The following is a 15,668-nucleotide window of genomic DNA, read 5'->3' as shown; positions in this document are numbered from 1 at the left end:
GAGCACGCAGCATGTGGCGTACCTGACTGTTTATCCAGGGCTTCTGGTTGGGGAACCTCCTGACTTGTATGGTGGGCACAATGTTGTTGACACAGGTACTAATGTATCCAGTCACATACTCAGCATAATCCTGTACGCTGACAGAAAAGTCCTCTGAGGTGGCTGCAGCTTTAAACACATCCCAGTCTGTCTGGGTGAAACAGTCCTGCAGGGTGCCTTCAGTCTCTTAACTAACTACCTGTAGATATACCTGTATTCATGGTATGTGTGATACGTCTTCCTGATTCCCGCACTGACAGTACATGTGGTGTGGATCTCTTTGTATGTTTTTTCCCATGAGTTTAGCGATGCGTAATTGATTTCAGCTCAGTCCTGCAGGGTGCCTTCAGTCTCTTAACTAACTACCTGTAGATATACCTGTATTCATGGTATGTGTGATACGTCTTCCTGATTCATGCTAATCCTCCTGGTTGTTCTGTTTACTCACCTGTCCGTCCTAGTCCTCTAACTCTACTGGTTCCTGCCATTGTTTTGTTTACATTGGTTATATGTTGTTTTTGTGTTTTATGTTTCTAGAATCCTGGTTTCTGCCATTAGCCTGTCTGCTCCCGTGGTTGTCCTGGTCTCCTCAGCCGTCTTTGCTCACTCCTAGTTGTACGTATTCAGTGATTCTGTTCCTTTTTGTGATTTCCCCACCATTAAAACCACCTTTTTTTTACTAGCACCTGGGTCTGCACTCTTGAGTCCTACCTCAATTCTCCCTCACCCTCCTGGTGAGGGGGACTAAACCCTAACATTTGTTCTGGCAACTTAGTAACAACACAGTTGGCTGTAACCACATCACTGACATATCACCATACAAAATTGATATAGTTAAGCCATTGTGACTCACGAGGTAGGGCAGGTCGTATTCTGACCAGCAAGTTGGTGGTTCGACTCCCAGTCTCCCCACATGCCTAAGTGTCCCTGAGCAAAACACTGAACCCCAAATTGCTCCGGGTGGCTTGACTAGCGCCGTCGTGTGACAGCCTTGTCGTCATCGGTGTGTGAATGTGTGTGTCAATGGGTGAATGGTCTATCAACTCCCTGTAAAGCGTTTTGGCCAGTGCATAAAAGCGCTATATAAATACAGTCCATTTACCATTAGCAAACAGCTAGTTGTTTACAGATCTATAGCCGAGAGGGAGCAATATTAGTTTTCACTGGGAGTTGTGCTTGTCCCCAAGTAATGAATGTTAGTCTAGTATTCACTGCCCTTTACTCTAAATGATCCACTGTGTTTACCAACTGGTCACCAACATTGTCTGTCTGCCATTTGATGCTGGGATGGTAGTGTTTAGTTGTTCAAGCAGAGCTTGTTGCTCTGCCCGTGGACAATGGCATTTTGGGACAAAAAAACCAAAAGAATTGGATGAAAGCTGTCAAAATGCTCCACAGAGCTGAGGGGAACTGCAGAGTGAAGTGATAGGTCTCAGTGGGGTTGTCTCTGAGAAATAGGGTTGTATAATAATATCCTTTCAACAAAATATTTCAGTATTTTTAAGAAAACGTTTTAAATTTGTTCATCTTTGATTGATTATAATACTACACAGGGGTACTGACCAAGTTTTATTTCCTACTTCCTGTCTGCTCTTGGCCTTCAATCCCACATGATTAGGTACCATTATTGTCCTAGTGGATAAAAGTTGTTCCAGATTACACAGGACTCAATGTAAATATGGACACAGCTGTCTATGAACTATGTAAATATGTTATTGTACTTCAGCAGCACTGCATCACCACACCTAGAACAAACTGACCTGAACAGAATAAGACCAATAAGAAAGAACACCATGTAATAGCTGTAAAGTTGGAAGGAATCATCCTTAAACATTAAAGTTGACATTCATAAACCTACTAACACACCACCATCTGACTTTTTCCCAAAAAGTTTTTCAAGCTTTCTGGTAAATAAAATAGTATATTCAAAGTGTAGGAGCTGTGCACTACTTCCACTGTTTGCAAACAACAAGTAACATTCAAAGCAATATAGAGCTTTGTAGTAGGGAGCTGGCAGAGTAAAGTCCGGTTAATGTCTGGGTCAGCTACCTCGGACATTTGCGTTCTCACATACATTTATCTGACACCTGTGTTTCCTTCTAATTTAGTCATCAGCTTTAAGCCTCCAGGATTCTCCTGTCAAAGACATATCAACATCAAGTATGAGTATGTATGGTGACTGTGTGCACACGCAATGTGTGCTGTTATGTTACTCTCTGAACGGAAGCTGTGCCACTGGTGCGTGACTTGGCAGTGACATCATCAAAGCCAGACCACTAATTGGTTCCCTCTGCTACTGCCGCTCTCCATCCATGTGTGTGCGTATGCATGCAGTTGTGTTTTACATCTCGTGCGTCCTGAGTGATTGTTCAGTACATTTTAATGAAGCTTGTTTAATTTAAATCAGTATAAGTGAACTTTCTGTGGAGCCTCACAGAGCGTCAGTTTCCCTGATGTTAATGCACCACCATATGCACACACAAGCACACACTCCCACTGCACTGTCGCCATCTCCTCCCACTGGGTTTCAGATTTCCTGCTCCAGGCCTTAGATCAGTGACCACACCCACTCCCATAATGCACTGCAACACATGCACAGACAGGGTTCTCTGTTTGTGTGTGTCCTGGTGTTTCATGCTGCCATCATGTCTTTGTGTTTGAGTGAATTGCTGTCTAAGTGTATTTTTTTATGTACAGACTAGAGGCAGTTGTTTACCTACGTTATCCTCTTTAGGCAACTATAGCATGACAAATGCAAAAGGTCCTCCAACCTGAATGACCATATAGGTTGTACTGAACCTTCATCATCATGGTAACAATAAACAAGTACATGGTTTGGAATGTAGTTAATTAAGGGCGGAACAGTAACAGGCTGGTTAGGTTTAGACATTAAAACTACTTGGTCAGGTTTATAAAGGATTGTGGTTTGGGGAAAAATGTGTGCTTCCTCTAGGTTAGAGCCAGCCTTTTTCGTTAAGCGCGACCCCTGTGTTATCATTAGGTACACTGATGGCCCCACCCCTTCCACCACACACACAATTACAAATGTAAAAATAGAGTACTTCTTTTCAAATTTGGTTTATAGACATTTCATATTTTTCTAACTTACATAACAACACAGAGCCATCACTCACTGTACAATGAACCCCAACAGTGAACTTAATACTTGCAGTAAGTTTGTGTAAACCTTGTAATTTTGTGTTAAAGTTTGAACAGGTTTATATCAGACTTATATTTTTAGGAAGTTTTTACAGATTTCTACATCTGCATTATATAGATTTTTTATTTCATTATCATACATACATACTTAATAGTATGTCCGTGCAGCCTGGCATTCAATGAGAGTACTCTGAGCCTGCAATGCTTAAAACCCTCTGGAGGTCCTGGGGGTCATATTTGGGGTTTTGATCTCAACCTGTATGGATGGATTATGTAAGGCCCTCCCAAGGGTCAAGCCAGTGATGGGATGTCATATGTAATTTTGGTAACAGCCAAACAGAAGTCGTCGTGCACACCAAGCTTGCGTGCCTTTGTTTCGATGGTAACAGAGAACTGAAAGCAGTCTCTGACAGGTATGCTGTGGCAAATGGGAAGATGAATCTGTTGGTTGCATATAGTGCAAGTCTTAGAGCAATGTCCGGTCCTTTCTCTAGACAGCATAGAGTCTCCTCAGCAGGGAATTTGACTTGACCTTCATGAGCTCATCCTCAGCTTGGAGGTTTTTCGCATCCTTCTCTTTTGCAAGAAACTGATCCATCACCCATGCATCTTTTGTGACATGTTCATTAACATCTAAAAATCAAGATTTCATCTCCTCCTGGAGCTGCTCCTGTGGTGGGTGAACTGTGCAACCAGAGTATCAGGTAACATTCCCCCTGACTCTTTCATACACATTACTTGTTTTTTTCTGTAATCCACTTTAACTACAAGTGCACTGTCCACTTGCATTCTATAACACTGGTCTCTGTGCCCTGCATGTTTATTTGTCTTACTGTACAAGCCGAATATCTCCATAAGAAACTCATCTTTTACTCCTCCCATCGTTTCTTGTTTTGCAGAAACTCTCTTATCTAATTTTGAAGTGTTATTAAATGAAATAATGAGGGGGTTCCCATTAGGGAATAGCCACAGCAAATCATGTGTTTCCACACTGACGATTCACGTGGTAAATTTTTACGCCAGCTGCCCTTCCTGACGCAACCCTCTCTATTTATCCGGGCTTGAGATCGGCATAGAAGTCACTGGCTTGCAACCCCTGTGGCTAAAGGTGCCCTGATCAGAAATCGAACCCAGACTGTAGCAGTGAAGGCACTGAATCCTAACCACCAGGCCATCAGGGTTGCTTCTTCTGCTGTATGACTGCAAATTAGTGTTGCTGTATGTTTTTATTTTTGAAAAAGGAATCTACACTAATTTACACTAATTAATTTTATAATGTTAATCTAAAGGTTTAAAATGTGATCTTTGCTGCCAGCGCCTTCCCTCCCCCTCTCTCCCCCTGTCTTTCTGGGTTTGTAACTCTATCTGCAGCCTGTGTGTGAATTTGCATGATATTTCCATGCCCATGAAAGCCTTAGGAGCAAACAGTGGTTCCTGGGCCTTCAGTGCATAGAGGAAGGATTTTGCATAGTACTAATGCATATTATATGTCTACAGGCAGGTAGAGACTCAGTTGGATCCGGGGCCACTCAGCTCACAATGGAAATAAAAACTACCAGTGAACAATTACTTTGCAATAGAAAGCATATGGCCTGGTGAAGGTTCCGTGTTTTTATTCTGAACATGAAACAACTGTTAGTAGTGAAAAACATGTTAAGTTGTGAATTCACAGTCAGCTCGTGATATATGCCGGTCATTACATTCCACTCATGCTGGGCTCATGCTTTTTAGATGTAAACCACATACCCAACCTTGATGACCTGACCGACGCAGTGTGGGTGTGTGTGTGTCTCATGTCTCATTTTGCAGCCATGATAATTACAGGCTGGGAGGAAGAGAGAGTGATCATAAAGTGGAGAGAACTGTACTATTATACTTCTGTTGCTTTAGCAGGTGGTGTGTGTGTGTGTGTGACTATGCCAGACAATAGGCCAGAGGACATTAGGCAGTATTCAGTCTGGGATTTGGAACAGAAGGTCGGTAACGTGCTTTATCTCCACCTGCTGCAGTCACACCTGACACACACACACACACACACATACATGTCTTTATGCCTTTGTGTGGCCCACGTTCTGTGACTTCTTTGTGAGGGCCACCACTTCTACTATAGCTACAATGGTGTAAAACACAAATCTATCATGAGGTGGCAATAGAGAATCAAAATGTCACTTCAGAATTCAGAAAACTCGAAATAAAAATTTTTTTTTTCTTCTACACGTGTGAGAACCGGAGCCTGTTGCCAAGCAGATTTGGTGAACTGGACCTTCTGTCACAAAGCACCAAAACAATGCATGTTATATCACCAGATTTTAGCAGATCTTTCATAACTGTCCCATCTTACTTTCCTGGTTTACCCCAAACCACAGCATTACAGAGATGGAAGCATGCGGTTTTAATTTTGTATTTAACCCTTGTGTTGCGTCTAGGTCAAATCGACCCTTTTTTAGATTTTTACTAAAAGAAAACTGACAAAAGAAAAAAAGCTGTTGACCTGAACCTACGTGGACTATACATTATATTTACATATAAATAGTCTGAACCAAAGCCCCATGGACTCTATGCTTTGTTATCACCAGGGAGTACTGTGGGAATGGAGCTTTATAGTGGGGGGAAAGGAACCGGCTAGCTCCCCTGGTGAACCAGACTGACTTTACTCTCTGTATGTGGACATCTTCTGAAACTTAGATCATTCTTTAGGATGAAAGGAGCCCATCCTAGCATTTTCCTTGTGTGGACCACCCAAAAGGTCCACACAAGAAAGGTGTTCCGTCAGGGGTTGGTTTGCACAAGTATATAAAGACCTGAACAACTTGGTACCTGTATATCAGTGTATGGCAGCAAAATGATGTGTGTCTTTATGCTGTTGTATCTCTACCTTTAGTATCTCTGTTCTATTATACCATTGTTGGCAACACGGAAATAAGCTCTATTGCTTTATGTTTTAGAATAGGTTTACCTCCATGTGATGATGGATGATCTTTGCCAGGTGTTTCATTCACTGAATGAGCAAAAAATAAACATTCCTGCCTGCTTATTTTATCTAGACATTCTGTACAGTAGCTTCTCTATTTAATTTCTAGAAACTTCAATATATATACAAATATTAAGGTATAACATTACAAATGCCCTGATTTGAGTATTTTATCCATGTCAAGTCACCCTGAACGTGAATTATGCCAGTGTTTTCATTTTGTTAAATTAGAGCATGTTTTAAGCAGCGATGTCTTAACTGATTTGTTTCCTGTTTGCTGAATTACAATGGCTGTCTGTATACTGCTTTGTAATTCATACTGTAATGGACATATTGAAAAAATATAAACACACAGCCCTTTAGTCGCATGATTTCAGTTATGGTCAACACAGTTTGACTCTGCACTTTGGCTGCTGAAACTGTTAAAAACACTCTGCACTCTCTCTTTGTCTTTCTTCCTCACTGCCATGATCTCGTCCTCTGTTTTAACTTCTCTTTCATTCCAACTGCCACAGACGTTTTTGCTCAGTAGAGTTATTATGTCTTTGTTGTTGGCTGTGAAAGGAACACTGTGTGTGTGTGTGTGTGTGTGTGTGTGTGTCAGTGTGCTGTAGAGAAGGACATGAATCAGGAATGATTAATACAATATGCACTTGAGTGCCATATTGTGCTGGCAGTTGTGCAGTTTCTTTTTTTTATTACTTTATAACAATTTCTTTAAAATGCTTTAAAAAGTGAAACAAGGAAAAGTGGTGATGAAGGTATTTGATCCAATTAATGCAAAGAAAGAAAGAAGGAGTATGAGTCTGTCTGTGACTGCCTGCTGACTCAGTCACACACAAAGACAGATTCAGACAGTCACTAGAGTTCATCTTTAATCTAATGATCTGCACGTGCACATGCTCACATACACTGATGTTGTCTGTTTGAATGTACTCAACGCACACAGCCTCCCAACGCTCTGACAGTCATTGATGTAACATTCTTCTGGATAATAACATAATTGCTATTTCAAATCAGTTGGTGCCTCTAGCTTAGACTCTACACACACACATGAGGGAAGTCAAATAAAAATAGCTTCTATTTACATTATATGTGAGAAAAGAGATGGAGAATATCATGGCATGTTTATGTCTTTATGTTGTTCATTTGAATGTTGTGTGTGTGTGTGTGTGTGTGCGCGCTAGCGTGCGTAGGAGAGGCACACTGCCACATCTCACGAGGCTGACAACACAGATGCCCATTATGTTTACACACCTCATGGGCACTCATGCCGTCTGTGTGTGTGTGTGTGTGTGTGTCAGTGGGCAGTTGTGCTGACTAGATGTGTGGCACCAGGCTAAATGAAAGGCACTATGCCAGTTCGTCCCTCTGCATCACACACCGTCTGCCAACACACAACTCGTTTGTCTCTCATGCTCTCACTATCTATCTCGGTCACTCTCTCACTCACACACACACACACACACACACATAGATTCATACACAATGTAGCATGCACTTACAGTAGCTTATAGAGGTTGCTGAGTGTGTGTTTGTCTTTACTCAGCAGCGGTATAGATGTTTAGCTAAAACATCTGTGGCCCTAGAAAAAATAAGCTCACAGAGGCAGTTCTAAAAGAACTGTACTCATATTTAACAAAAAACTGAGACATTTACCAGTGAATGACTGTAAAAATATGGCACAGTAAATCACAAGGCAACAGCTGTTTGCTGCTGTCGTCTAGAACTGGCTTTTAGAAACAACAACATCCCAAGCAGCGTGTTTTGCAAAACAGTCATCATGAATTAAAGGGAAATTGACAGCAGCCACAGTATGGTGTTGGGTCAACACAGTCCAGATCAGCTTCAGCCCTACAAGTGTCTGAGCTCTGCTGGAAGGATGAACGCATTAATCCAAAAGTTATTTCTTTCTCTGGTGTTTACGTTGGTGGTGGTTGCAGAGATCTGTCCAACATGCGACTCTAGCATCTCCCATTGATGCTCAGCTGGTTGAGATTTTGTCACTGTGAAGGTCATTTTATTCACAGACATTGAGATCACTTTAAAAAACATTGAGTAACATACCTGATTATTATAGCTATGTCACTGTATGTTAGTGGGCTGTCTTTGGTGAGCATGTCCAATATAGAAACTTTTCAATGCTTTATGTAGAGAAGCTGAGAAACCCAGCTGACGGTGCTGATGTGGGACCCTCACACGTTATCTCATTTATGTCCATAGACCTTAAAGACGTCAGCACATATTGTTGTCTCACATGTGAAACAGCATTTCTTGTGGTTTTTGGACAGTTTTGAAGTTTAACCAAGCATCATATTATTTCATAATATTACAATGTGTTTTGTACATGTAACCTTTATCTGAAAATGTTAAAGTGTAAAATCATAAAATCTGTGACACAAATGATAGTTATAGTTGTCCAGTAGATGTTGAGTAGTTTATATTCATGTCCCGATGGGTTTGGAAATCTCTTCAAAATAAAACAGGATGACTACCAGTACTACCAGACAAAAAGTATCACTGGCAAAATGAGTAGAACAACAGAAATCTTCGTACACACTCTCTGACACTAAAAGTAAGGCTACATTTAGCTAAACTTGTTTTCGATTTTAGAGTGGGTCTGAATTTTCCCTGTGTTTTACTCTGCTTCCTTTGCTTATTCACTGCTGCAGTGTGTGAGCTCTCCTGTCTTCACTCGGGTGTGTGTGTGTGTCAGTAAATGGATGTGGGGGTTGACATGGTTCTCTCTCAGAGGAAGTTTGTGGTTGGGCCGTTTCTACATATTTTCCCCTCACACACACGCAAACATGCACATACGCACGACCCTGTCAGGCCAGATGAACCTTTCTTTTAAAAGCACCATGCAGACCCACAGATGTGGAAGCCGTCTCTCTCTCTCTCTCTCTCTCACACACACACACACTTGCTCTCTCTCTAACACAGAAACACACATAAACTCAAATAAACACAAAAAGCCCACAGTCTCTTGGGGTGCAGTCTCCCCTGAAACCTGGTGCAGTGTGGGTAGCTGTGGTAAACGAGGTCCCTCTGAAAGGCTGTCCAAAAATAGCCTGAGTAAAAATGCAGGAACATAGAGCTCGCCCAGTGTCACCCAGAAAAATCCAGTTTGTGTGTTTGTATATGTGTGTTTTTGGGGGAGTGTTTGATTTGTTAATTTACCCAGATAGAAACACCACCTAAAATCTTTCTGCCCTGCGAAAAATAAACCACTTGCCTGTGTTTCACTGTGTCTCCTCCTCATGGAAAGAGGAACACAATCAGAATGAAAAGAAAGAGAAAAACACCAAATTAGATTTTAACTTCACATGTATTGTATTGTCCTTGATCAAGCCTTTTGTCAGATGTTGCAGAAAGACAAGTTCAGACAGCTCTTTAATAAAGCCTGTGCAAAACATTACTTGGGTAAATGAAAATGAAAAATGCACATTTTTTTCAGTCTGACGGTGTTTAGGTGAACGTGTGTATAGAATTATTTCATAGTCGTACTGAGGGAATGAAACTTAAAGGTACAGTCCACCTCAAAATCAAGAGTCAGTAGTTGTGAGGTTCAGACAACCTCAAAGTGATTCACTACAGGCTTTTCACAAGTTTTCACTTTCACTTCTCATGTTTCTTAGCCACAGTGAAGCAATCTGGGTACACAGAGCAATATGCTGGCACACTGCTTGAAGGACATTTGATTAACATTTTATGTGCTTTGGGCCTGTTGAAAGACAGCCCTGTTGCTTAATGCTGCTCTAATCAATATTTTTATGTTAGCGATGAATGAAATGACTATGTAATGTGAAAGGGGTCACTCATAGTGATGAAGCCACAGAGCAATATCACTCAATTCTGTGTAATCTATTTTATTTTTGCACCCTTCAACCCAGAACTTTATTTTGGTGGAGACCAAAATGAAGCTAAACGTGTTAATATTAGACCTACATTAGCCAGATAGGCACAACATTTGCTTGACATCTGAAAAATATCTAAATGTTCTATTCTCCCTCTCTTTAACTTTTTTGGCAAGTGTTGAGAAATCTTTGAGTTTAGTCCACATTGCAGTAGCTTGGATCTGTCTTCAGCAGCTCAGATGGCAAATCTAAACAGAGAAATGGTTCTGGGAGCCTACAGATGTACACATTTTCTCCTTGCATAAAACTATACACACACACACACATTCACATATTTGGTGTTCACATAGCTGGATTCCTGGCATAGAGCCACAGCCTATACTCAGGAGACCAAGACTGATCCTCGATACGTGACGGTCTGAATGAGCTCAGTGTACATGAGAAAGAGAAAGGGGTTAATAAAACATAAATAAGCACTCCTAGTTCTCTTATTATCAGTGCTCGTTCTCCTGCTGTCCTCTCTCATTGACAGACAAAAGAGACACTACACAAGGTCAAACAAGACACAGTGCTGATTTGTAGACAGCCTGATAAATGGTTTGTACTTTTTTTATTATCACGCTTAATTGAAGACTGTAACACGACATTTATTTTCAATAAATAAGTAAAGTGGGAAAGTGGGAGCAGAGAGCAGCACAGGCTGAGATCTTTATCCCAGGACAACAGACCACAGAGTCATATTTTAGCTGCCAGTGTGTGAATAAAGCCATTGAATAAGATACAGCCCGTGGGCAATGGCCATAAAAATGAATACACACACACACACAAACATGACGAAAGGAAGAAAATGTTTTAGGCACATGATATTTATTTTTGGTCACTTTGTATCCACCTAGTCAATATAAAGGCATACCTTTCCACTAACATGGGAGTGACAGCCTGTAGCAGCAAATGCATGCCAGTACGTGTGGCCAGGTTTTTCTATACCTGTGGGGAAACTGTGAGCACAGCAGCTTTGCTGGGATTGGTGTCACTTGTGGGGACCAGGGCCTGGTCCCATTGATATAGTTCATCAAATCTTATGAAAATGATGCTGTGTAAAGTTAGAGCAGCTTTGGTCAAGGTTAGGGTAAGTCTCCTGGAAATGAATCTAAGTCTATGTAGCCTACAAGGACGTGTGTGTTTGTGACTTACTGTTCCAGCGCTCAGTTGTACTGGAGAGGTTTTGACGTAGTTGGTGGTTTTACCTCTTTCATAGCAGTTAGGGAGGGAGGAGAGACATCTCTTTCCTAAACACAGAGCTTTTATAGTCTGGAGAAACAACTGATGGTTTCTGAGTTTAAGAACTGTAATTTTGTGTGAACCTTCAGGTCACATTAAGATGCCCCCTTTTCTTCAGTCCAATGTAACATCTGCCAGTAAGTCATGAGAACCTCGTGTGTCTCTTTTAGTTTTCATGCACTGCAGTGGAAATTAGTGAACCTCTGTGACCCTCTGCATAGGTTAAGGTCTATAGTAATGAAGATGACAAGTGATTTATACATACTGTACAAAAACTGCTGCTGATATTATTCGTTCTGTCTTTCTCTCTTTTCCCAGGTCTATTTAAAGGCTCCTATGATCTTGAATGGGGTGTGTGTGATCTGGAGAGGCTGGATTGACCTACAGAGGCTCGATGGGATGGGATACCTAGAGTATGATGATGAGAGGGCGCAGGTATCGCAATACGTCTACCACAAGTTGATGTATTCATATGTGCATGCACACACAGATGACAAACACTGCATCCTTCTTCTTCCTAATCATTTCATAGTCTCTGTCTTGTTTTGAGGAAAGAAACAACTGTTGCCCCAACCTTGTCATAGCTTAGGGATTTCTTATTTATGTAAGACACAGAAAACTAGAAAGACTCTCACTTTGTGCATGTGTGTATGTGCATGCATGTAGCACGAGGATGCTTTGGCCCAGGCAGCATTTGAAGAGGCTCGACGCAGAACCAGAGACTTTGAAGACAGAGACCGGTCACACAGAGAGGATCTAGAGGTGAGAGGTCTAGTCTGCCATCCTGAATACAAGTGCACTTAATGTTATTGGACAGCTGCTCCAGCTGTAACAGGACGAACCTGCTCCATCTGTTCTTGCCAAGGCAACCTAAATTATGTAAACTTTGATTCTGCTGCAAGCAATGTTTAATGCCAAGTACCTCTGAGTGAAATTTAAAGTTTGTGGGCTGGCTTTGCAAGACAAAATTTACCCAACTGGAAATTTGAAAATAATATTTTCTGATTTACACTGACCTGAACAAAGCATCACCAACACAGCTTGCTTAGTTTGCAATCCATTTGTAACATGGTCTACATTTATAGTAAAATTTAACATATAGTGAACGTCTCAGCATCAGCTGTAATTTCTCACAGATGCTTTGAGACAGTAATTTAATACCTTTATAGCAAATGTCCTCTGAATCTGAGTCTAGATTTCCCATAACCTCTTATTTTGAAAAATACAACATGCAGTGATTGGTGATTAGAGAAGACAACATTATTTTGCTGAAGCCAGAGATTCAAATTTCCAGTCACATTTTCTTTACTTAGCGCTTGGGGTGGCTTAGGTTTGTGTGAAGTGTGGTTGTGTGCTCTAATTATGTTTAATTTAAATAGAACTTCTGCAGATTGATCCATAGGTTTAGTGCATGATCAGTTTGACGATAAATCTAATCTGGTAATTTATTTGATTTGATATTACTGAACTATTGAATGACTGATTCAGTTTTGTCAGGTGTCCCAAAAGCCTCAGTGGGGAAAGTAGTTTATTTAATTTAAAAAAATAACAAAAATTTTATGAGCCAAAGTAACATCAGCTACTGAAAAATTTAAATTCCAGAAATGTAAAATTGTCTGAAGAGCTCTTCTTAGATTGCACCTTGTTGACTGAATTATCATCTTATATAAATGGGTGCTGCTTTCAATGTCCAACAGTAACATAAATTCAGTTTCATATAATGTAGGTTTGAATTTTATAACTGCCCCACGTGAATTTAATGTACTTGAGAAAACTCACTTTCCCAGGAAGGCTTTGGGGAGATCAGTGGCATCGTTCCTAAGTTGACGCCCTACGAATGAAACCCAAATTGTTTATTTTTTAGGACCCTGTGGTTTCTAAAATCTGGGACTGATGACACACAGACAGACAGCCAGCAGAACAGAACAGGGTCTGTGTCCTTCATTTCTCACCATCTATGACACTGTCATGCACTAAACCAACCTGTGTATGTGCATTTGTGTGTGTATGTGTGGGTCTTCCTGTTTAAATTATGTGCATCTTTGTGTTTGTTCATTATTTTGTGTGTGTGTGTGTGTGTGTGTGTGTGTGTGACCACAGACAGCTGTTTGTTTTTATTTTCACAAATGTGTGTTTGTGCATGTGTTCATGCATATGCATGCACTACATCTGTTTCTGCTTGTTTACTGCATGTGTGGCATGAGAGACAGAAACGGCAAGATGTGATTTCATACCTAGTTTGCAGAAAGATATACGCACACGCCAAGACCTACCACGTCTTTGCAGCAAATGGTCCTGCAGAAATTACAGAGTGGAAGAAAGGCGAGAGCTCAGCACATGGAGAGAAGCAAAGGGGGAGAGAAGCACAGACGAGAAGAGAAGAAAGACAGGGCAGGCATTTATTGAAGGTCGTCTTTCATCTGACTGATCTTGTTTCCTCCCTGAGGCTCTAACGGAAAAAGTCAACCTTTTTGTCTCTTGCTGAATCAATATACTGTACACATCATCTCTGTCCTCCAAAACTCCATATTTTAATTATATTTCATTCATTCCCAACTCGAGGCTGGTTGAAATGATTATCAGCCCATATGATCCTGTAGTGTGAGGGATTTACAGACACACATGATCTTAATGCTCCCAACCAGCTCAGAGTCAAACATATTTGATAATTATGATTTAAAATCCTGTAGTGTGAAAGGAACAGCGATGGAATATTGACCAGAAACCAGCAACAGCCAATCAGAGTGAGCTGGCAAGGACACACCGCTCATGGGAAGCGTCACTAACTGTATGTGGTGTAGTTGCGTAGGAGAATAGAAATCCCTTAGTGTGCACCAGACGTAACATGTAAGATGTGTTTAGACAGAGAGCTAAGTAAATTTCCGCCCGGTGTCTTTAGCACAAAATTGACTGCAGGACCATTTGTGTTTATTCACCCTGAGCAGCTAATGTCTCAACTGTACCAGCTGTGGCTGCAGGCTAACTAGGTGTTGGTGTGTTTGTGTTCAGCTCAACCTGACTGAACTTCTTTTCCTCCCAAAATCCCATCTCTGTCATTATCTTGTTTTAAGGAAACTAACTCTTTTGCCCTACCGCTTTTGTTATAGACTAGAGATTGTTTTACTATGAAAAGGACAGAAAACTAAACATACTCTCACTTTCTGTGTGTGAGAGAGAGAGAGAGAGAGAGCAGCATGAGGATGCTTTGACCCAGGCATAACTCTGAACTTACCAGAACCTCTGACTTGATGTCATTTCTCTTGAGTCTCTTTCCTTTTCTCACTCCTGTCTGCAGCAGGTCATAGAACCCGGAGATACATGCAAAAGTTGAAACATTTTCATCTCACATGGATGAATCTTTAACTTTTACTTTGTATGTAGGTGCCCACCACCTCTAAAATTCACTTTGCATGCAGGTGAATTCTTTCTTCCTCCCTCCAGTCTTTATGCTAAGCTAAGTTAGCCCAATGTTAGCTGTTATATTTAACAGATGGATATGAAAGTGGTAGGTGTTCTCATCTGACTGAGAAGAAAAAGGCAAATATGCATATTTCCAAAAATATCAAACTTTCCTTTGAGGTTTGTGGTGGCCTTCAAGCTAAGAAGAAATAGAACCAAACAGAACAGCAGAGATACTGTTCTGGTGAGGTTGTTTTTTCTTGCTAATAAATTCATAAGACACTTTCACACAAGTGTGCTTTTATTGTGTTAGCTGTAATTTAAAAATGACACTCCCCTCCAAAAAAATGAGTTTGTCCTTCTTTCTGTTCTACTGTTATTGTAGCTGTGTGACCTTGATGAGTGCACAGAATCAAAACACTAAAGAAACCAGAGTTAGCACTTCTGCAGGGTGAACAGTGTTGTGGATAATATGCCATCCATAAATTAAGCTTTAATCCATCACTATCCCCAAAGAAGGTCTTCATATTTCACAAGAAATGTTGTTTTTATCAGTTCCTCCCAGAATGTGTACTAAGTAATCCCAGTTATCAGAGCTCTCAGCTCAATAGATGTCATTTCCAAGGTTAAAGAAAAGTTAAGAAAATGTTGTATTTCTATGCCTTACAGTAGGTCCAGATACTTTCTGTATTTTGAGCCTGTCATGGCTGATTTCCTTGTTTGAGAAGTTTGATAAATATGCCCTGGGAACATAATCTCTCTCTGGGAACATAAATTGAATACTTTAATCCTCTCCTCTTTACACTGTTTATTTAGCTTATATTCACTAAGTGAGGGCCTCAACATTTTGTACAATTGACACCACAGTCTATAAAAACCCCAGCATATTGTCTCCACCTTAAACCCATAGTTTTCTGATGAGTTGCTTTCAAGGCTTGAGTTTGTTTCAGTGCTTGTTCATT

At 40.8% G+C, this 15,668-nt stretch overlaps 1 protein-coding gene across 4 annotated transcripts in view; it reads left to right on the top strand.

Annotated features, from left to right (window-relative positions):
• cbfb (core-binding factor subunit beta) overlaps positions 1-15,668 on the top strand; it is a 40,566-nt gene that overhangs the window by 13,027 nt on the left and 11,871 nt on the right. For 2 of the 4 annotated variants that reach the window (XM_020604410.1, XM_020604411.1), the window contains exons 4-6: positions 11,626-11,742; positions 11,974-12,069; positions 13,172-13,237. In XM_020604410.1, coding sequence (XP_020460066.1) covers positions 11,626-11,742; positions 11,974-12,069; positions 13,172-13,201 — 243 coding nt within the window. In that variant the 3' untranslated portion in view covers positions 13,202-13,237. The remainder of the gene's footprint in view (positions 1-11,625; positions 11,743-11,973; positions 12,070-13,171; positions 13,238-15,668) is intronic. The other 2 variants (XM_020604409.1, XM_020604408.1) reach the window with 1 other exon arrangement.

The sequence above is a fragment of the Monopterus albus genome, unplaced genomic scaffold (assembly GCF_001952655.1).
Source record: "Monopterus albus unplaced genomic scaffold, M_albus_1.0 scaffold65.1, whole genome shotgun sequence".
In the NCBI taxonomy this organism is placed as follows: Eukaryota; Metazoa; Chordata; class Actinopteri; order Synbranchiformes; family Synbranchidae; genus Monopterus; species Monopterus albus.
Note: the sequence above shows the minus strand (reverse complement) of the source record. Positions and strands in the feature narration are given on the sequence as shown.